Here is a 24320-nt window from a genome sequence, read left to right on the forward strand (position 1 = left end):
CACAAATTCTCAGTACTTCATACAGTAAGTAATTAATCTAGTGAGAGGGAGAGAGAGAGAGAGAGCGAAAGCCAAACAGCAGTAAAACATAGCTAAGATCACGAGGAAGACATATTTACAGCGTGTTTAGAAGTCTGCTTGGGTGAGAGAAGAACTGGCAGAAGCCAGCTCTACGACAGCATTCCACATCAGATACAGGAGCCCTCAGGAGCAGTGACTGCACAGACTTAGGGTAATGTAAAAGGCACACCTTATTAACTCCTGGACATCTCATTTCCTGGTCATAAATCCTATTAACTTGTATTACAAACTGCCATCAAACTTGGAGATAAAGAATAATTTATGCTCGGTTACAGAGCTAATGTTTCTGTCCTCCTGGGAAGCATGGGACCAGAAAATGAGAAAGTTTACATGTGAACCCTGGAGCCATCCTGTCCCCATGCACCATGTGGTAAACAAGAATTTGTGTTGACAGCGGAATTCATCCCACCATGGGTGTCAGTCACTGGGACTCAGAGCTAAAAACCTATGCTCTGTCCCAGAAAGACCCCTGCTCATTTGGGCCGAGCAGGTTGTCTTAAGAAACATTTTTTGAGGCAAAAGAAGAAAGTTTATCTTTCAGGGAAGAACTGTTCTGCATCCCATTTTTAATTTCCGGTCTTCAACTGATAGATCAAATATATCCATAAAAGCAAATGCTTCTTCAGGGTTTTCATTCACTAGGAGATTCGACCCACACTAACTGCCAACATCCACTGTAACATAGTGAGTGCTAGAAAAAGCCTCATTCACATGCACTGGGGCTGGACTAGGAAGCATGGGAGCTTCACTTTAAAATGAAGCTTATGGTTATCAAAGATGCAAAGGGGACTAGAAAGGGGGTGTGAACGGAAATACACTAAATGAACCGAACGGCTAAAATAACTCTACTCAATACTTAGGATCACTTTTTTCTGCAAGCTAGGTACATGAGAATTCCATGTTCACACTCTCCAAAAGAAACAGAACATCACAGAATCTATTATTGCTTGACATAGAAACTTTTAAAAAAGATAAAATAAGTACATTTTAGTCCCAGGATTTAGAAGGTCCCTTGGACAGTTTCATTTATATAGCAGACACAACACCAAGAGCCAGGTAGTGGTGGCACGCACCTCTAATTCCAGCACTTGGGAGGCAGAGGCAGGTAGAACTATGTGAGTTCAATGTCAGCCTGATCTAAAAGTGTTAGTTCCAGGGATAGGCTTCAAAGTTACACAGAGAAACCCCGTCTCAAAACAAAACAAAGCAAACAAAAAAGAAGTTACATTTAAAGATAATATGATTGGACTGGTTTATTCTTCTTGTTAGCTATCTTATCCCTCAAACAATCAATAACTGTAAAGTAAATTCAAGATGATATCTACTCCCAAACGTAACACACAGAATAACTAAGTTATGTTGATTTTTCACTACTTTTAAAATGTAAATGTATTTAAATGTTACCTCACTGGATTTGTTTATATGATAAAGATTATTGCTATATTTAGATTTTCTTATGGTTTAGAAAAATCCAGAAATTAATATTTCTTAATCTGGAATAATAGTAACAAGCAAAAATTATAGCCTTGAAAAATACTCACATTAAGGTAAATCTGTGGACCAGTGGTAGTGTGCTCACCTAGAATGGATGGGGCCCTGGATTTGATCCCTAGCACTGCGAAAATCATAGTGCACCTAATATTTATATTATTTGAAATCAATGTTGTAGTTATCAATATCAGTCAGGAATTTATATGATGACGCAGGGCGATCGGTAATGAAAAGTCCCCAGACTATCTTACAAAAGATACAGCTTTAATAAAAACAGAAGGGAAAACTTACAGAATCTCATCCTTTCGGAATGCTGGATCCAAGCCAGGTCGAGAGGGAGAGAGAGGGCGGGTCTTTCACCCAACAAACAGGTTTATAGGTAAACTTTCGCCTCAGGGCAACACGCCCCACGAACAGAATGTGATTGGCTGAACTCCCCTATCATTTATATGTATGCATGTTATGTATATGAATAAATATTTGAACCTACATGCACATCCACTAACTGGCCATTCAGTTGCACATTGCTTAAGGATAATTTCCTGCCTATGGGCTATGACCTGTTTTAAGAGCTTGTCATTTCTTTCTTAGTCCATTAATTCCATGAGAGAGGAAATGTAGTGCCGTGGAAAAAGTGTTGAGTCAGAACCCTTACAGTTTAACTGTATTATCTGCCTTGCTTTCCTTACAGTATGGTTATGAAGGTTAAGTGAAAGCTTTCATATTAAAGCATCAAAATTATTACTCTACCTGAGAGTAGACTATGAATATTAATTTAAACAACTTAAGTCATTCTCCCTTTGATGCCAAGGCATAGTGGCCTTGGTTTGCTTGAGCCTATTTCTAAGGCATTTGAAACTGTTTTCAATTATAATTTATAGTGTTTCTTTTCTGATTAAAATCATGATTACAATTCCCAGTAACAATGAACAGTATCCTGTGAAGCACCATTTCTGCACATTCCTCTCGAATATCCATATTATCGAGTTATGCACACACTCTAATGCACATATTTCACATAAGCTATATACAAGCAAACATCAGGCTAAATAGTTTAACCCCAATCGTCCCAGTTCGTTTCTAAGATGTCGAATTATTGTTTAAGAAAAGGTTTAGAAACCATTAGCATCGAGTTCATTGTTAGGTCATTCACATTTCATACACACACAAGCAAAACTGGTTAAGTGCATGAAGGTCACATAGAACCATTGAAGAACAAAGCCCTCACACTGCCGTTCTGCCTTTTAATTTCTATTACTAAAATTATTTTTCAATTCTTTTACTAAACGTGTTTCAGAAAGGCAGAGGGTTAGACTTGTCTCTTAAAAAAAAAACCTCCTTCGAACACAGTGATAAAGACTGCAGTGCTAATCCCCTGGTAGATGCTAAAGCCTGGCCTTGATCCGCTTCAAAGGCTCACTAGGTATGCTCCAAAAGGAGCTTTAGGCCCTGTTCTATGTAACAGTTATTTCTTGAAGGTAAGGGATTCTCTAATTATTTCAAGGATGCAAATCCAAAATTACTGCAGAGAAAATATACAGGGTATTGTGCATGCGGATGTGGGCCACAAAGCATGTTGAGAGACTCTGGAATTCTCCTTTAACAAGCTCAAAGTGACACACTGTGCTAGACTCTCATAAGCCATGTGGGGCCGGATGCCTAAACATTCTCAGAACTAGAGTTTGTGGCAGCTCTACAGAGGCAGAGTTCTGTGCTTATCTGGTGTCCTCTCTTCCTGGGCCCACAGTTCTTCTTCCCTGGTGACCGGCGTTCTTGCTTCAGGTGGCCATTAAAGAGGAAGCACTGCTCCGCTCGAGCATAGTCAGCCTCTGCGCCCCTCTCTCTCAGTGAGAAAAATCTATCAAATCTGGAGTTAATTAATGCTGATTATGTAGAGAGACAGTGTAGTTCATTGTACCCTACCTGACAGAAAATAAAAGAGATACTAGAAAAATATTGACAGGATTCTTTTAAATTGCATCAGATCAGTTGAAAAGAACAATACCTAGAAATAAAAAAGTTTCCATTTAAAGAACAAAGGTAACTTTTATCTTGACAGTGCTTTCCAAATTGGTGACTATCAGCTAAAGCCTGAGGTCGAGGGGATTGCCATATAAGGCAGAGACAAAAGACATCAAAATGAATATAAACACTCCCATTGGATGTTGGGAAAATGGACCAACCAAGCCTTGCCTCTACAAAGCTGAGAAGAGGGACATTAGATGGCACATTTTGTCATCAGACATCAAAGTCCCAGAGGTATTACAATAATGAGTCACACTAATGGATGCCACAAAAGAGTCTCAGATAGAATGTTCCAGGTTGTTAATGGTCCTGTGAACAGGAATAGGTGTCCACTCAGGAGGTTGACGAAAGCTAATGTATATTTTTCTTGGGCTTGCTTTTAACCCATGCCTCAGACAATTTCCTCAGGTAGAGATTTCAGAGATGTAAAATCATAGCTTTAAACCACACAACACAGAAGAAACTTAAGTTAGAAAATAAAAAAAGCCAGTTCATCTGACATATACGAATTATTCTAAACTACCAAGTAAGACAGACATTTACAGAAGCAGAAGGAGGGAAAACGTGAGCAAGATAGGCAGGACCAGAGGGAACCTTCATCTGACGATGGATGGCGATACAGACGGAGACCCACATTGGAGCACCAGACTGAGTCCCCCAAGGTCCAAATGAGGAGCAGAAGGAGGGAGAACATGAAAAAGGAAATCAGGAACGCGAGGGGTGCGTTCACCCACTGATACAAGGGGACTGGTCGAATGAGAGCTCACCAAGGCCAGCTGGACTGGGACTGAACAAGCATGTGATCAAACCGGATTCTCTGAATGTGGCCGGATTCTCTGAATGTGGCTGACATGGGGACTGACTGAGAAGCCATTGACAATGGCACTGGGTCTTGTTTCGTCTGCATGTACTGGCTGTTTGGGATGCTAGTCTGTTTGGATGCTCACCTTCCTAGGCCTGGAGGGAGGGGGGAGGAACTTGAACTTCCCACAGGGCAGAAAACCCTGACTGCTCTTTGGACTGGAGAGGGAGGAGGAGAGGGATTGGGGGGGAGGAGAGGGAGTGGGAGGAATGGGAGGGTATGGGGAGGAGGGGAGGAAGTGGAAATTTTTATAAACAAACAAACAAATTAATTAATTAATTTAAAAAAGAGTTAAATGTGAACAAGGGCAAGCATAGGAAAAAGTGGGATCTAGGCAGGGGTGGGTCTCAGTGGATAGGTTGAGTGGTCAGACAGTGTTGATTTAAAGAATGAAGAGAAGTGAGAGTAGGTAAGGGACTTCAGGATGAACTCCAGGGAGACTGAGATGCAACAGTTATGAAAGAGACGTCTAGTGATGCATATGAAACAATCAAAGAATCTAACACACACCCAGTTGGAGTGTCAGCAGACGGGAGAAAGAAATAGTGCAATGTATGAAACTATAAAGTAGAGAGCCTTTGGGACGTGCTGATAGCCAGCAGTGTAGTGATGGGGGAGTTCAGAGACCCCTGAACTGACTGCTTCAGAAAGCCCAGAACATACCAAATACAGTGAAGATACAGGACATAAGATGAAAAAAAAATATTAAGAAGCATTCTTCTGATATTTTTTGCGGGTAACATTCCAATCACACTTTACGAACACCCTGAACCTCTATTTTCCTCATTGTAGCTGACGTCTTCAATGCCTTTCTCATCATCTCCCATAGCAAACCTGGACTCACTCTTGAAGTGTGTGGAAATGTAAGCTCAGTAAAGCGCCCAAAGAAGCAAGCATTTTCCCTCTTATTTGTACTGCTTTGTTTCTGGAAACAAAGCTTCTCATCAGTAGGTGTATTGCAAGTGTTATTGAATTCAGCGAATAAAATGTTGAGAGGATAAGCCAAGTGTTTCTGTGAATCCCTCTCCTTATTCCATGATGCCAAAATTATTGAGTCTCTCAACATCTTTACTAAACTTTAATCATCACACTACTGCTATACATTGAACCATAAGTGTTCCCAACAGGCCATGTGACAAAACTTTATGCCCAGGATGGCACTGTTCGGGATCGCTGGGAATGTGGAAGTGGCGTCTAGTGGATTGTAGAGGTTGATTCTAGTCGGAGGCCTCCACACAACATTGATTGTGTGAACTGGGAGGGGACTGTGACCCCAGGAACCTGCTCCCTTTTCTTTTTCTCTTTTGTGTCCCAGAGAGAAGGGGGAGTAGTTTTACCTCATCACGTGTTACGACCATGATGTCCACTGACTGTCCAGGACCAAATGATCCTGGGCTTGAAACTGCTAAGACTACGAGCTGCAGTCATCCTCTCCTTTCGGCAGTGGTGATCTCAAGAACTGATAGACAGAAAACCGACGAATGCAATGATGACTATGTCTTTATAACTGTCTCCTTCACTGCACATGAACTGGAGGGGAAAGAGCAAATACAACCGCTCCTCTTCATCCTCACTGCCATGCAACAGCAAGGCAACAAACCCTGTAAGCCTGGTGGCTAACGGAGTGAGATGATGTCAAGGAATCTGAAATCTGAATTATGCTTTCCTTACACCTATTTGCAGGAAACAAAAAAGGTAGGCCATGAAAAAAGCCAAAAATCCAAACCAAACAAACAAAGCAGAACTTGATAAATAGAAGTGAGTATACGATATGAGCCTGCTGTCTTAGCAAAAGAACAGTCTACAATGCTGGCATGCTGTAGGTAGCATGTAGTAGATGAGGTACACAGAAACACACAATGAGACACAAAAAGAAATGCTTCATTTTCCTTAAAAAGTCTCATGCAGGATAAGTTAACTGCAGGCCCCAGTCAATCTTATGGAATTTGGTTCTATAGTAAGACTACTATTCTGTGCTCCACACTGGCAGAAAATTTCTTGATGCTTGCATTGGAAATGAGTGACATCATCTTTAGAAAATTACTTGAGGGAATAAAATTAATAATCAGGCAACTTATGAATAGTAAAAGCTAAAGATTTTCTTTAAAGTGTTGAACAAAATCAAATCCAGTTTCCAATTATAATAACAACATTCTAACTACACGAGGATTCCGATTAAAATATTTGCTAAGCCTGTGTTTCCCTGTTGAGGGTTTTCTCAAGTGTCATTCATATTTAGCTGCTCACAACGCAAAAGTGCTAAATTTAATTCTTAGGGAATTTACTTAACAGTTAAAATAATTTTTTCCCTTCTCTCTGAACAAAAACAAAAACAACTGACAGAGATTCTGAGTATTTTACTACCTTTGTGTTCAGTCATTTCGGCCGTAGATAAAAACAAACAACTACAAGCAAGCAGGCTTCGCCAAAACACATCATGCAGGCCAAGGACTCTCCTGCTCTCCAAGAGTCCTAATGAGGGCTACTGTTTACTCACGGGTTGGAGGAGGTAGATGAGAGATTCCTCTTGGATTATTATAATTGGCAAAGGGGTGATGTGAGTGGCTTGGAAAAGGGTATTCACAGATGACATTATCTGGTCAAAACGTCCACCAAGTCCTCCCAGGGTCACGATCATGTCGACCTGAGCAAGGAAGGTGAAAGTGAAAGTCATATATTTGAACAATATAAAACCATGAGAGACAGCATCAAATACTTGAACAGTGCTTTCATTACTGTAGTATTTGATAAACAAAAAGGAAAGCGAGCACAATTTCTGCTCCTCAGAGGAGAAAACAAGTTGCTTGTTCAAGGTCACTGAGCTGGAATGTGGCCAAGCTGGGCGTCAACATATATTTCTACATTAGCAAGTTCAGTCTTTACTGTCTGCCTGTGCACTTAGCAAACCGGTAAGTCTCGCTTTAGCACTTCATTCATATGTTCCTTCCATGCAGACGGCTTCTCTGATTCATAGCATGTCCATATAGTCAGAGCTTACAGACTGGTCATGAAGCAGAGAGGGAAGAAGAGTTTAATTATGATAGTGTACTAAAACCTTGCATTCATTGAAAACTTGCAGTAATCATCAATCTATATAGCTGTAGTTGCTTAACGGGAAAGTATTTTGTTGGTAGGTTTTAAAATATATTAAAATTCACATAATATGTGGTCTATAAAGATGGCAGAGTTTCATAAAAATAATCTAGGACATGAGCATCAATAGAGTCTGCTCAGTTCTGAGAGGAATTGCAAGTGACAGCCACCTGTGAGACTAGTCAGTGTTTTGTCTATCAATTTAATTTATTTATTTGCTTACTTTATTAACTGTTTTTTAGTTCTGGTGATTTGCATAGTGACTAACATATATAAAATGCTTAAGACACCAATAACTAAAGAGATTTTTTTTTACATATGCACACACACACACATACACACACACACACACATACACAGAGGAAGAGAGGGAGAGAAAGAGTGAGATATTACTAGAAGAGGAAATAGATGCATCATCATTTGGTGGGGATATAAAAATAATAATGGGATTCTATCAAAACATCAAAATGTAAATTGCAAAGAAGAATGAAGAAATTTGGCATGCACTTCCTATTTATGACCTTATCAGTGTTGGAAGAATAGGGATTTACGTTTGGATAAGATGCTTCACGTTCAAGCTTGAGTAGTTGAAGACAGACAAACCACACATCTATAGTACCTAGGTGGTTCTTTAGAGTGAGTCCTCTATAGCGCTAACAGATTTGTGGCTTAGAGAAACATAGGAAACAGCTGTCATTTGAACTACAGAGGCATCCTGTAGGTATGAGTTCATCTTTAGAGGAAAGAGCAAACTCACTGCTAGCAACCCAACACGTGAGACAGAGTCAGCTTCTGTTGGGAATCAGATAGGTTCTACATGTACATTACAGATGTCACAGTAAAGCCCACTCCAGTCCAGCTGAGTCAGGATGATTTATGACCCCAGGAACACAAAAGCCAGTTTGTTTTAAACTGAAGAGAAATGCATTGTCATAGTCCCACCTGAGTCTAAATTCACTTCAGAATCTAGGTTTGAAGGAAGATTATTCACTATGCAGATTCTTGAATCTTTTTCAGGTTCTCAACTTTTCATTAATATACTCTAGGCCTTGAGGGATCCTATAACCTTTAAGGTTGGAATTTAATTCCCATCTTCTGCAATGGGACAGCATAATGAATAAGTAATATCTGTAAATCAGTCACTGAATTTTTCAGAAGCAGCATTTCTCCTCATCACTACTCATTTTCCCTACAGGAAGTATTTAGCAAGGCTGATTAGAAACACTGGAGCATCAGTGCAAGCCGCAGGTGGGTTCACGGGGTCATCTTTGGATTCCTTCTCAAGTTCTGCTTTTCTAGCTCGGAATGGGACTTCATATTCAGAAGGAGGAGCAGACGCACCCTTGACACACACTCGTAAGATTTCCAAGGTTAGAGGAATATCTCTGCATGAGTGCCAATGGGGCAGGAAGTTCCACCTAAAACAGGCCATATGTGGCCTGTGAGAAAACCTTCATTTTGGACATTTAAAGCCCCATGCACTTACTTTTAGCATTTCCCATTCATTTCTTGTGAGAACCTTTGACATACATGAATGGTCCCATGCCCACGGGTCCATGAACCACAGGCAATAGCAGTGTGTGCAATGGGGTAGCCTATGGGGATTTCCTGAGGGAGCTGAGGATACAAGAACTCGGAGAAAAACAAATGGTAAGAAATAGTGGCACAAAGCTGAGATCCAGGCTGAGTTAACATAATGAATTTCTATATAATTGTGCTTCTCTAAATGACAAATTCTTTCAGCTTATTTGTAGGTACTTTAGATAAAAACTGAAGTGTGTGTGAGAGTGCATGTGCGTGTCTGTGTATGTGGTGTGTGTGTGCATGTGTGTCTGTTTGTGGTGTGTGAGTGCATGCATGCGTGTGCATGTATGTGTGGTGTGTGTTTGTGTGTGTGTGTGGACAGGCATGCCTGTGTGCATATAGGCAAGCACATAGAGGCTAGAGGTTGATGTCAGGTATCTTCCTCAACCATTTTCCATGTTTTAGTATTTTCTTAATTTTCAAAAGATTTGTTTACTTTAAAAGCATGAGTGTTTTTCCTTCATGTCTACACTTGCACCAAGGGCACGTCTGTCACCCACAGAGGTCAGGTGTTGGATCACCTGGACTGGAGTGAGGATGAATGTGAGTCACCATGTGGGAACTGGGAACAAAATGAGTCTTCTGAAGAGAAAGTACAAACTGTTGAGGAAAATCTCACCATCCCTTCTGCAATGTTTTTTTGAGTCAGGGTCTCTCACTGACCCATATCTCATGAATGCTGGCTAGGCTGTCTGACCAAGGAGCCAGGGTGGAGATCTATCTCTTTCTGCAAGCCCCACACTCTTGTTAGGGCTAGGGTTACCACACCACTATGCCTAGTTTTTCTATGGCTACTGTTGATCCAAAATGAGTTATTCATTCTTACACAGTAAGCATTTTACCCAATGAGCTCTCCTGCAGAATAGTTAGTGGCATTTGAAAAACATTAACACGTGACTTTTATTACCTTACATATACAATTCACATATTTATAAGTTGCATTAATAAGCAAATGGCAAACAAGAAAGACAGAAATATTTATTGATCATCCAACATTTGTTAGGAAGTATCCCAAGCACCAAAGAAAGTGAATGGGAAAAGATGGAGAAATGCAACTAAAGCCTTCCGTCAGAAGTTGCTTTAGGTGAGCTGGTGTAGACTATTTTCAAAACTAGAGTGGCAGCACAGACCAAAGGAGGGGCAGGAAGCTGTTTTAGGTATAGAAGCTTGTAAGGTGGGAGGTGCTTCAGAGAACAGACTGTGGTAAGGCTCCAGAGACTATATGAATCCAGGAGTTTCCACAAAGCTCCTGGTGCCTAATGGTAGGTGCCCGGTGAGAAAGTGTAAATAGCAGCAGAGAATACCCACAGTCTGGGTATCAGATTTGGGCCCTCCTCTCCTGAAGCTCATGCTCCTGTATCCGCTGCTTACTGTCATTCACTTCTCAAGATCCACCCCCAGCAACTGCTCCACCTAAACCCCACAGAATAATGACTGAGGTCTACCTCATTTTTTTAATCATCTATTTTCCATATAGATTATACTGGCTTTAATACCCAACCAGTCTCAGAATGTCTCAACTCACTACCACAATTTTATTAGGAACATGGCCAAGCCACCAACACTTGGGGAGGAATATGAGCCACCTCTATGCCTCACATGAATTGCAATAACCTCTAATTGAGAGTTACTTTTTCAATATTGTCTGCAATCTATCTTAATTTAGTAACCAAAAGAATCCAGCTAAAATGTCAATCTTATTATGGCATTCTTCTTCTCAAAACTGTCCAGGAGACTGACAGTGATTTTTACAAGGACTTACAAATGCCTACGGGGTTTGTTCTCCGGTCACTTCTGTAATCTCACTGCTCCCAATCCCATTTCTCCTCTCTTCACTTCTCTATTCCAGTTATACCTCCTTTGTCTTTGTCTCTCTTACTGCATGAACTCACCACGACCTTCTATCTCAGCACTTGCTGTTCCTTCTCTGGTTTTGGGTTTTTTTTTTCTTTTTTTCAAGACAAGGTTTCTCTGTAGCTTTGTGCCTGCCTCGAACTAGCTTTTGTAGACTGTAGAGAGTCATGTGGTGCCATGCCTTACAGGTGGCGCTGATTCCTGCCTTCCACCTTTCCAACGGTGAATGCTTTCAGGTGTGGTCAACTCCATATATGGCTAACGCTAAGATCTGGCTTGCTTCTGCGTTTCTGGACCTATCTGCGTCTCCCACGTGGCTTGCTAGGGTTGGCTACCCAGAGGTTATTTAAGCTGTAGACTGGCTTTTCCCCCAGGGCGAGAGTTTGGGAGAGGTGTGAAAGGATGAGAAGATTGTTTTAAGGGCATGAATAAAACTGCAGTTAAGAAGAGTCCGGTGTTGCGTCTTCATTGTTGATAAGAAGAATGCGATAGTAGACCAGGCTGGCCTCGAACTCAAAGAGATCTGCCTGCCTCTACCTTCTGAGTGCTGGGATTAAAGGAATGTGCCATCACCACCCGGTTGCTGTTGCGTCTTCATTGTTGATAAGAAGAATGCGATAGTAGACCAGGCTGACCTCGAACTCAAAGAGATCTGCCTGCCTCTACCTTCTGAGTGCTGGGATTAAAGGAATGTGCCATCACCACCCGGTTGCTGTTCCTTCTTTATGGAGCACATTATCCCCAGATATTCATTTGATGGCTTTACTTCCATTGCTTTAAAACTCCCACCCCTCTAATAATCACAATGCTAAACAGTTTAATGATTTAGTATATCCTGTTATCACTGTAGAAATACACTACAATTAACATGAAGGTGGAGGCTTTCTATTCCTAGTACTTAGAACAAAGTATGGCAGAGTCAGTGAGTATTTATTGAACAGATGGATGAGTGAAACAAGAACAGAAGGACAGTAGAAAAGAATAGTCAACAAATGTAAGTGCTGGAGGGAAAGAAATATGGGATGAGGGTACAAGAGGAGATGGGATAAACAGAGATTAGGGGGAAGTTTTCATGCTGTTACAGACACAACTACAATACATACATGTGGACAAAACTGAGTCACTGTGATAAAAAGGGAAAGGAGAGTTCAAAGTAATGAGATGTAGGTATAATGGAAGAAGAATCTGAAATAAATGGAATTTACCATGTACCAGTATTGTAGACAAATACTGACAAAAAAGTGTTTTATTTTTAAAAAATAATGTCATTAACACATAACTATGAAAGCTATAGCAATAGGCAGTAAGAGTGAGATTATCTAGTGATATTTTTCTCTGGCTTAAAAGTTCAGTTTCTTATTGTTAGATTGTATGTTTGATTCATATATACACATGCCAGCAAACATCTACTGTGCTCTCCTTTATAACACAATGAATAGGAAAAAATAGAATATCCTGATTGATTTGTATGCATTTCCTGCATGCAGATCAAGATAGTTCACGATTTATTAGTTAGCAAGACTAACTAATTTTATTGTGATAGCAATAAAAGTTGTGTGGCTATTCATAGGTCATGGCATTTAGCAAAAATCTATCTCAAAATTCCGTGTTACATTAGTGATCCATCTACAGTATCCACACCCGAATAGCCAGCTAGCTGCATCCATGCCACATGAACTCTCTGGGTTTTACTTGGTGTCTGAACTAAAGTTACTAGCAAGTTTTTCAAGATTCTTTTCACTTCTTTCTCCTAGTGAGGTGTCTTAGGATTTCTATTGCTGTGAAAAAGCACCATGACCACAGCAACTCTTTTAAAGAAAAGCATTGAGAAGGGGTGGCTTACAGTTTCAGAGGTTTAATTATCACTGTGGTTGGATATGGAAGTATGCAAGAAGACAGGTTGCTGGTGAAGGAGCCGAGAGCTCTACATTTTGAGCTCTGAGTAGACGGAGTCTGAGTTATTCTGGTTATAGCTTGAACATAGGAGACCTCAAAGCCCACCTCCACAGTGACACACTTACTCCAACAAGACCACGTCTACTCCAACAAAGTAATACCTCCTAATACTGCTGCCCCTTCCTTTGGAGGGTCATTATCTTTCAAACCACCACATTAGGTTCTCTGTTTTTATTATTATAAGTTAAATAGTAATTGAAACTATTTTGTCTTGAAAAATGAGTGACAAACTGGGCTTTGCTTTAAATGTCTTAACAGCCATGGCAAGGCTGAGGGGCACATAATACCACGTGAAGAAGTGATTTTACTTTTCTATTAAAGCAGTAAAAACCTTTCAGTAACCAAATGACAAGTTTTTTCTTTCTTTGACCTCAAAAAGACTTAGATACAACATGCACCATCTCCTGTAAGAACAGTGACTGTCAGCATATTTTAATTACATTTACTTTCTAGAAATTGAATTCTGGGGATGCATAACTGGGCAGTTTCCTTGTGGTTCTCCCTGATAGGGTAATCATATAATTTAATGTACAAAGTGAGATGCTTGTGAAAGTAAAAGTGGATATTATAAATACAGAATGCAGAAATAGGGACATTGCTGGACAAACCAAGACATACGCTTCCCCTGCCTCAGAACGGAAGAATGAAGTGTCCGCATAGACAACCTAACGAGAACAAACACAAAGGTTTCAGTCAGATTACACTACATAATTACCAGCTCTTAACTTCTAGAGATTTACACTATACAACGATGAGGCTTCAATAAAAGTTTGAGAATTGGTTCAATTATATTACATGTTATAAAATTTGAAGATGGAAGAGCAAATATCATTCACTGACAAAATAATTGGGTGAAGACAGGGCAAACAAATTAACTAGAGCCAGGAGTATCCGATCATTACAGATAAAAAGCAAAAGAAAATGGTTTAAAGCAAACAAAATAGTTAAAACACATGTTTTAATTAGCATATAAAATGATTCTAGTGACCGGCATGAAGCAAAACGAGAAGCCAGAGAAAGTGAAGGTCTCGGCGTTTTTGGCCTCAGCACAGGCTACACTAATAAGCACAGGCACTGGCGTCCGTGGTGGCAGTGCTTCGGGGAAGCCATCGCATCTTACCATCTCAGGGCACAGTTAATGGCAGCCTGTTTGGGTATGGAATAAATCATACTTGCAGTGACTAGCTAGTGGGGAGTCTATTCAAACACACGTAGATTCCTGAATTTTCTCAAATAATTCTTATTCTGTCCTCCAATACACAGTGCATGAATAATTTTACATGGTCAACCATACTGGTCTGCCTGGCCAATACCCACATGGTGACCTTTATAAAAGCTAAGCAATTGTCTATTTAGTAATGTCAGCTACGTTTACCATCTCAAATCTGATCTTGCCAATGTTCTGCTTAAAATTAAGGTTTGACCTTCTAGAGTTTATAAGGTAGCAAATTCCCTTCAGTGCTGGGCCTTAAACTCAATCTTCAATTTACACCCTATGTTTCCAATTCAGACATAGTTCTCAGAAAACCTTACAAGAAGGCAATTCTCTAGACCATTACCTTTCCTCTCCTTCCTTAGAAAGGGTGTGATTAGTCATTTCAAAGGATGACCACTTTACTACGTTACTGTTACTGAGAAAAGTTAGTTTCTTTGGACACATACTTTATTAAACACGCTGTTGATTAAGAAATGCGAGAAGCATTTCTGTCAGTTGAGCTTGGCCAGCTATAAGAAAGGAGCACAGCCAGCACAACCTGAGCGATACTCCCTGCTCACGGTTCAGGGGGCGCACAGTCCAAGGTGGAAGTGCACCCAGTTTTGGTGAGGACTTGTACTGATCTGCAGATTGACACTCTGCATCTCCATACGGCAGAAAGCAGGAGCGGGGTCAGGAAATATCAACCTGCCACCCATAGTACTAGACCTCTGTGCTATCATGGCGACAAGACATTAGATAATACAAACACAAGGGCATTTGCTCCAGAAGACAGCAAATTCTCAAATCAGAACTACATCTCATTCAGTTTGTTTTTCTCAACCGACAACAATTAGCAGAGTGACTAACACACATATCAAATGTTTATTATCTGAATAGTTTGTTTGAGGGCTCAAGACTAAATGATACAAACAAACAAGCAGACAACAAATTCAACTCAACACCAAATACATGCTTTACTGCTAATTTCTAGTGTCTACATTCTTTTCTAAAACCCCTGATGGAAAAAATAAGTATACTCTTGGAGCAACTTTGCAAGTGAATTAGTCATTACATTACATTACTGTCATGACATTCTCCAGTCCAGCCTGGAAACTACAACCACACAATTATTTTTTAAATTATCTTGTAATGTTCTTTGGTGGAGTACCATTACCTGGAGATGCAGATTCTTTACCTAGAGCTCACAGTTCTCTATAAGCAGACCCAACAAATTGGTTCTGATGACAGCTGTGTCCGTTTCCCTCCCTAGACCTCCACATATACTGTGTAGAGATGGATGGGTTTTCCTGTTTGCTTCAATCCTCCCACTTGGTGTAGCTAGAGATTGGCTCACCTGTTCTCATATTGCTTTCAAACACCCATGCGGCCCTTCAGTTTTAAGTACAGTACATGCCAACGTGGAGCATAATTGCTGAGTTCACTCCCACAGGACCCCAATGCTTTTGAGAATTTACCCTGGAAAAGTTCCAAATCTTGTAGTCAAACGTATCAAAGTCAGCCTGGTAATGATGCAGTCTTTCCCCCAAGAAGGACCCCTGGACACTCACATTTCCTTGTCTGAGCCGAGTATACGTTCTCCAGTAATAGTAAGGAGTTCTCTTGAGATATCAGAGCTTTCAGTACTAATAAGTGTATCTAGAAAGATGTAGAAATGCATTATTCTGCCTTCTTGATGTAAATAATCTGATGGATTCCAGGAGCAAATCTGCATGGTCAACATTTCCACAACCAAGAAGAGAGTGGCAAGGAAAGCAGAATAGAATAAAACCATTTCTCGTGAGTCTTTCAGTTTTAATTTTGCTTAATTTTGTTACTTAACTCTGCTGAAAATTAAAAGCTTCGTGAAGAAAAGTCAGCAATATGTTTATGAGTAAAATTACAGAAAACGAGAGTGTGTAGGAATTAGCAGCAGGAATAGTATAAGGCCTACTGGAGATAATTTTTGTGTCCAAACCTCCCGCTGTCAGGATATGAAAATATTTCTAGGAAAAAAGAATTCTAAAGTATTTTTTTGTGAATTACAGACCTTGGAGAAATGAGAAGATGTATCATTCACGGTTTGTAATGTTCACATCTCCTATAGCAGCCCTCCCATGGTAGTTATTCAGATGAAAATGAAAACATAACTTAGGACACATTCCTAGGTTTTCACTGATTGGAAACAGACTTAGGTTATTACAACTGATGTTATATAGATGTTGCCCATTGAGGCTAAATTACTGATTGGTAGCCAAATGAAAAATTGAAAAGTTTGGTTTTGAAATCCTACTAAAATATACTGAGAATTTTTCACAATGGCTAAAAATTCTCTAACATGCACGCTGTTCTACTCAAGATAAATATCCAAAAGGACTCGCAACTTGTACACTCTCCTTCTCTATCTGTGGAAAATGGGTTGTCGGTTCCACGAGATAGGACAGGCACCATCTTTCTTCATTCATAGCTGTGCAGGTAAAGAGGAAGCAGATGCTTCCCCAAACCATGTTGGAAGTGCACTGACATCTGGTCCCCACGGTTCCCACTTCTGGAAGTGTGGTCATTTGTAATAGCAATGAGAACACCTTGCCTCGTGATCACTCAGTCTCACTCCACAATATTTCTTGCTTTGCCTCACCCATAAAACAACACGTAGTTGCATATTCCTGTCTAACATGATGCATCAAATGCCGGGTTTCCACTTCTGGAAGAATAAGAATTGGCTATTTGCAGTGTTTTTCATGCATGATTTCCTCAGTGCTTACTACTTAAGCATTATCTTCACTTTTTAGTGTGTAGTTTGTAACTGGAAGCTATCAGACCTGCTGTAGTATAATCATTTGATATTGCAAGATGGTGAAACATAGCCTATGTTAATGAATCCCTTTCTACCATTAGGAAGAACAGAATGTTTGGATAGCAAATTTTGCACTTGGTATTAGGACTTTGACTTCCAGATATGAGTTCGACCATTGTATAATGGCAAATGAAAAGCTGTCTGCACTGCAGTGACACTAAATCTTACTTCTTGCAATGCAGTAACTTTTCACACATGTTAATCCATGTATATAACATATTTATCATGCCATCATGCTAAAGATTTACCTTGAAGATATTCACAATGTTATTTGCTACTTTCCAAAAAATACTGGAAATGAGTATCATAGTAAACTTATGAGCTGAGCTAAAATATTTATTTGATAATAAGTTTATTTGATAATAAATAAAACATTAATTTGAAATGTTTTATTTTTAATAAATGCTTTTTTAAAAATCAGAATCCTTCAGGTCAATTTTACAGGCATCTGAAACAGATAAAAAGGTGATCAATGCAATTTGTGTTCATATAGTGCTGTTTCTTAATGCGCTGTAGGGCATCACGATATGAGAGCTTACGTTAGAAAAGATACACATTCACATGTGTTAGGAGGCGACGGTGCTCAGGAACAAAGCTGAAGTGCTCTCAGTTATATCCTGCACGTGTAGACTGCAGCACGGCACTTGCCGATGTGGAACTGCACCCTGAACAGACATGAATGCTATGTAGAACTGCTCTTAGGAAGGCAGAGCACCAGGGGAGCCTGAACACAGTTTCTCTTCTATCTGCAGAGCCATGGGCAGGAGCTGAGTACACAGGACTCCATCTTCTCCTACTTAAAGGGAACTTCCTGAGATATTTACGCTCAAGATGACACAAAGAGAGTATACTTAGATAGAGGAAAGAGTCATAGCTCTCCTCCTGATCACTAGTGAATCACTACTAAGGATACACTGATATGCATAAGAATCTCTATGTTATGCAGTAATATCATTTCAGGATTTTCAGACTTAATAGCTATGCAGAAATCACACTTTAAAAATATACACCATTGTTAATGTGGGTGACCTCATTTATTGATATAGGTACTACTGAATTCAATATCTTTCTAAGAGAAACAAAATCAAGCAAACAGAAAGACAAAGGCATTTCTATCTACTAAGCAAGCCAGCACATTCTCTTGCACAATCACTAATCTTGCAGAAGGCCTCAAGTCACAGCTTTTTCCAGAACTGGCTTCTGAATTTTCATACTGCTAGCAAGCTCTCTCTTGCATATAAGGCCCTGTGTCTTCCCATAGAGGATTCCCACAACCACCAAAGCTGTCACTCTATACATTAATAGGAAATTCCATTTGGAAGTGAGTCATCAAACTGAGATTCCTGGTAATCAGAGAAACATAACCTTTGTCGTGGGGCCTAGAAACGCACACTGCTCTTCTTGCAAGAATGAATTAGACTGCCACAGCCTCTAAGGTGGGACACTTGTTATGTCCTTAGCAACATCTCCCAAGTCACTTCAAAGCACTAGGTTTATTTATTTTCTCTTGTTGCACAGCACTATGAAATAGATTTCTGTTCTCTGTGAAGGAGAAACTGTAGCAGGCTTTCTTGGACTGCTAGACCCAAACCATGACACAGAGACTTACTATTAATTATAAATAGTTGCCGTTAGCTTAGGCTTATTTCTAGATGCTTTTTAAACTGGAATTAACCTTTTTAAATTTAATTAATCTATGTGCTGCCCCAAGGCTTGTTTACCTCATCTATGTACTGAGCATCCTACTTTCCTTCTTCCTTGTGTCTGGCTGGCAGGGCCTCAGGTGACTGACCCCTGGCTGGCTGGCACCCTTTTTTCTCTGCTGCCAGCCCCATCTATCCCTCCTCTGCCTAGCTATTTATTGTCTGTTCAGCTTTTTATTAGACCAAATGTTTACTAATGTTTGATAATAGGGATTACTAAATAGGATTTTCCCAAATTTTAACATGGTCATTTATTTCATAAATATTTATGGGGCTCTTACATGTTCCAGATGTAGTTTGGGTGCAGAGGACATAACAGAAAGCTGGCATGCATGAGTACCTGTTCATGAGAAGCCTGTATTCTACCATTTAAAGATATCAAAGAAACAAATACCCTAGATGTGGAGTGTGCCAGACGCCATCATGCTAGGGAGACAGAAGAACACGGGAGGCTACGAGGACAAGAGAGTCAACAGGCTGGAAAGGAAGGGTGAGGAGTTCTGCTCAGAGAGGCCAGGGAGAGCCTCGTCAGTATGAGCGACATTCTCATTACACAGAATATCTGTCATTCCATCTCTTCCATAAATGACAAACGAAAGGATGACACAGACACACGTGATATACAATCTGAGAGAAATCTATCAAACAACAAAGTTGGATCTATTTGAAGGTATTGTACAACATCTACAACAAATCTGAATTGTTCCACCTGTCTGTTTCCTGAATTAGACTAGAGGATATTAGAGGTCATGACTTACCATATGATTCTGTTATAAGGTAAGTTAATACTCATATTTTACACGTACTAAAATTGAGACTTAAATAGCTATTTACCATCACATGGCTAAACAGAGATCCAAGTGTTGCCCAAGACCCCGAGCATCTACATTGTAGTTATAATGCTATTAGTACTAATAGTTTAGAAAAAAGTAAATTTGGATTGTTATTTTTATAATAACTCTACTCATTATTAAAATCTACTCAAATGTTTGAGGAGAATGAAAGCTCGTAGGATGAATCACAGAGTGCATGTGCAAAGGAAAGCCACAGCATCTTCTGGAATGTGTACACACGCTACAGGAAAAACATTCAGTCACTGGCCAGCTGTTTCCCAAATACATAACAAAGGGAGATAATTAGTGATTTAAAGTAGATGTACAAGTAATGTATCACATATGACTTTTCAGTAAGAGGATGGACTAAAGAGGGTGAAAAAAAACAACCGAGTCAATGTAGTAAGACTGTAAAGAAAAAGCTGTATGCAAGAGATAGAAACCTGCAGAATTTTAAGTAAGTGTGGTCAGCCACTGAGGACTACATAAGGTAATTTTAAAGTATACACAGGTAGATGGATGGTAATGCCATTGAGTGAGATAAGGAGAATGAGATTGTGAGAAAGATGGTGAATCTTGTTTTAGGCACTGAAATGCCTGTCTCACTAGTTAGCTAGTAGAAATACGGTTTTGTATTTTTTGGATAGAGTTAGCTAGATAAGGCTGTTAATAGCACAGTACTCTTAGCAGAAGCCAAGGGACACAGGAGAAGGGACAGGAGGCAGGTGTGATGCAATGTCAACAGAGAGACCTAGGGCAAAGGAGGGAGGATGAAGAGTGGTGAAAGTTATTAGGGCATAGAAAGAATGCAGAAATAAGCAGCGAGTCCTTTGAGTCCCTCTGGTTAACACACCGCACGGGGCAGTTCCACATGTGATGGCGTTCCACCGTGTTATGAAACATATCCCTTGGAGATATGGAAAGACAGCCAAGTCCTGGGCTTCCCCTTCAGCTTAACTGCCGCCAGTAACAAACTAACATTTCCTTGCAGAGTTTTCTGTTGTTGGGGGTTTTTACTCTTTGCTCTTTTGGGAGCGCCTGCCATGCAGCTCCCAAATAAATCACACACAAGGGCTTATTCTTTCTTATAAATGCTTGGCCTTAGCTTGGCTTGTTTCTTGCCAGCTTTTATTGACTTAAATTATTCCATCTGTCTTTTACTTCTGGGCTTTTACCTTTCTCTATTTTTGTGTATATTTTCTTTGCTTTATATTTCATGTCTGGCTGGGTGGCTTGGCCCTGGAGACCTCCTCCTCTTGTCCTCTTGCTTCTCCCAGATTATTCCTTCCATTTATTTTCTCTGCCTTCCAGCTCCACCTACTCTTTCTCCTGCCTTGCTACTTGCCATTCAGCTCTTTATTAAGCCAATCAGGTGTTATAGACAGGTAAAGTAACACAGCTTCACAGAGTTAAACAAATGCAACATAAAAGAATGCAACACATCTTTGCATCACTAAACAACTGTTCTATAGGATAAACAAATGTAACACATTTAAAAATGATATTTTACAACAGTTTTCATTTAAATAGCTGCCTAAACATGAGGCAGAGAATCAAAATGGGAAATATTCTAAGGGCATCCTTTAAAGGTGAGTGAATCCATTCGCTGGTGGGTTTTTTTTTCCCTACATCTAAGAAGCCTCCGTGTTCTCTACCACTGTGAAACTAGTCACAAAACCTGTGCTCCCATTTTATGGAAATAGCACATTTAAAACAATGATATATTTCTTCTAGTAAACTTCTTATTCTGAACTAATTTTAGATTTACAAAGTTAATGTTACAAAGGTGCCAGGTGATGGTGGATGCCTTTATTTCCAGTACTTGAGAGGCAGAGGTAGGTGGATTTCTATAAGTTTGAGGCCAGCCTGGTCTGCAGAGCAAATTCCAGGACAACAACAGATATACAAAGACACCCCACATTAAACAAACAAAAAAGTGCTACAAAGGTAATGCAGACAGTATGTACTTTACCCAGCTTTGTGCATTATCATCTTCCAACCATGGAACACTGGTCACAACTAAAGCTGAAGGTCTTCACTACTAATTGTTCACATTTCACCATCTACCTATCCATGGCGTCTTTCAATTTCAGGACGCACACCAGGATAATACATTCTTTTGTCAGATATCCTTAGTCTTCTTTGATATGTGTTAATTTCTTAATAGACAGACAGATAGAGAGACTAACAGGTAATATTACATTTTGCTTCAGATCTGGCTGAAGATGTTGGCTCATCAGAAAAAGCTACAATGGAGCCAGCTGGAAAACAAAAAAGGGCTCAGGGATCCACGAGTCCTCCTACATCCAAATGAATACGTCTTAAATTTGATTTCCAAAGGAGGTGCTTTTTCAAATGAGACGTTTATAGTATGTGCAAAATAAAAACCATCATAAAAATACTGCATACCTATATCCAATATGGGTAATTAATGGCTGTAACCAGTCTAAAATGCACAGCATGTGCTGATGTTTAATGGCAATCCATCTACATGGAGGGAAGAATATGAAAGAAGGATAACCTATAATTTTTAATATAGGCTTCATGGTAGTGGAGAAATCAAATCCAGACATAATTAACTAACACAAACTATTCCTACCATTTACACATCACAAGTCAGTATTTGCTCAGGTTATGGAATGAATAAACATTAAGTTTATATATAGTCCTATATTTTTATATAGTATTTATATATGATTGAATAGAATATAGATGTTCTCAATACCTATTCAGTAGACTTCATTATTTTATTCAAAATTACCTAGAACGGTATGGCAAAGACAGGATAAAATGTTCTTGAGTTTTAGCCTATAAAACCAGTATAGTATGAAATCGCTAAAAACACAGAGATAAATTAATATAAAATTTATTGGTCAATTGATTTATTTATTATTAATATAAAATCTATATTTAAAATATCATCAGTGGTTTTCTCATCAACTTGGGCTACAGAGTGAAACTCTGTCTCAAAGAAAAAACAGGGAGGAAAGAGGCAAAGGAAAAGACTAAAGAGAAGGAAGGAAGAGAGAAAGAGGGAAGACAAGAAGAAGGAGGAGGAAGAGGAAGAGGGGAAGAAAATGTTGGATACAGAGATTTACATATCTAAGCTCAATACTCAGAGGTTAAGGTAAGACGATTGCTCTATGTTTGAGATGAGCGAGTAATACACAGCAAGCTACAGGCCAGCCTGGACTCCAGGTTGATGTCTTAGCTCAGTAAACAAGAGAAACATATGTGGTATTGATGCAAAAATATGTTGGCAATGGAAGTCATCACATTACTGTCCTGCAATCCCAGTAAATCCCTTACGGACACCTATCCACTCATTCTCTGCTACTGAGGGTGTATTCCTGCTTAGTTCTAAGAATGTGTACATTATTGTCTTTGGTGCTTGGAGCCACAACTTTTAATGTTTCCTATTGAACAGCACATTTTAGGTCTTGTGCTTAAACACAGCACTAGAAAATAAGTGTTTTTGAAGACTCATTCATATCAGATGTCATCCTGATAAATGAATTATTCATGAGTCTGTTAAGATAAGGAATACTGCAGCATGAAAGCAAAGCATTAAAACTCACATGCATCAAAGAACCCTTCTGTGGAATAATGGGACTGGAGGGCAATTGGGTTTGAAATAAAGATAATTCATGGGATTTTTCTTCAATTAGTCTCATATTCTAGATAGTAAACTCCTTCAGGCTAAGAACAATATTGAATTCAAATTCTGCAAAGTTCAATGTTATATGGCATAACCCCAAGTTTAACTACACTGTGTACCTCATTTATCTACAGTATAATTAAAATTTTATTTTGCAGTAGGTTCTTGTATTTTTGTGACAAATTTATATTTAAAAATTAATAAGAGGTAAATCAAATAGAAAATGTGTTTTATTAGGGGAAGCATAAAAGATTATTTATTATAGTTCATGTATACATTTTATTTATTTATTTATTTTTTAAAAGATTCTTTTTTTTTCTTTTTAAGACTTTTTATTTATTATGTATACAATACAGTGTGCTGCCTCCATGTATGACTGCAAGCCAGAAGAGGGCACCAGATCTCATTGTAGATGGTTGTGAGCCACCATGTGGTTGCTGGGAATTGAACTTAGGACCCCTGGAAGAACAGTCAGTGTCCTTAACCTCTGAGCCATCTCTCCAGCCCTCATGTATACATTTTAAAAAGAAAATTTTAAACACTGTCATGATCTCATGCTGAGATAGAAGGGTAGATGAGGGGAATATTGTATTATTTTCCTTTCTAATGTTCACCTCCTGCTATTTCATCAAATCAAAAAAATCCATGATATACTTCCAGTTTTAAAAAAATCCAATAGAAACCCATAGAAACTGCATTTCCTCAAATTTAATACATGGTAATATAATAGTAACCGAAAATGAAACAGGACAAACACAGTAATATGCTGGAGGGAAGGTTATGTGTATGTGGTTTCTGCCTCAAACTATTACTGTACAGAACCAACGCGTTTTCTTCTTGTAGCAGTGTGAAACATTATGCTATGTGATGAGACGGGGGAAGAGAATGATGGAGGCTTTGTGATAGGCGTGTGACTACAGATAGGACCACTCAAAGAGAACTGCGATCCTGTGGGCACCAGTCAAATACACAAAACGACAAAAGAATGACTAAAGAGAAAGAAGCAAACACAGCATGGAAACCCTGGACAGAGGTTTTTACATGTGCAACTACTGATTTCTGCAATAGTTAGCTTATATTTTCAGACTGTCCTTGGCTACAAGTATAGACAGTGTAAGCACAGCTGTG

General features: G+C 39.4%; 1 protein-coding gene across 2 annotated transcripts in view; it reads right to left on the reverse strand.

Annotated features, from left to right (window-relative positions):
- The window catches only part of Tpk1 (thiamin pyrophosphokinase 1), a 330187-nt gene that overhangs the window by 131706 nt on the left and 174161 nt on the right, over nucleotides 1–24320 (reverse strand). For both annotated transcript variants that reach the window (XM_085683895.2, XM_085683894.2), the window contains one exon: nucleotides 6957–7103. In XM_085683895.2, the coding sequence (XP_085540021.1) occupies nucleotides 6957–7103 (147 nt within the window). The remainder of the gene's footprint in view (nucleotides 1–6956; nucleotides 7104–24320) is intronic.

This window comes from Myodes glareolus, chromosome 25 (genome assembly GCF_982192425.1).
Source record: "Myodes glareolus chromosome 25, mMyoGla1.1, whole genome shotgun sequence".
Taxonomy (NCBI): domain Eukaryota; kingdom Metazoa; phylum Chordata; class Mammalia; order Rodentia; family Cricetidae; genus Myodes; species Myodes glareolus.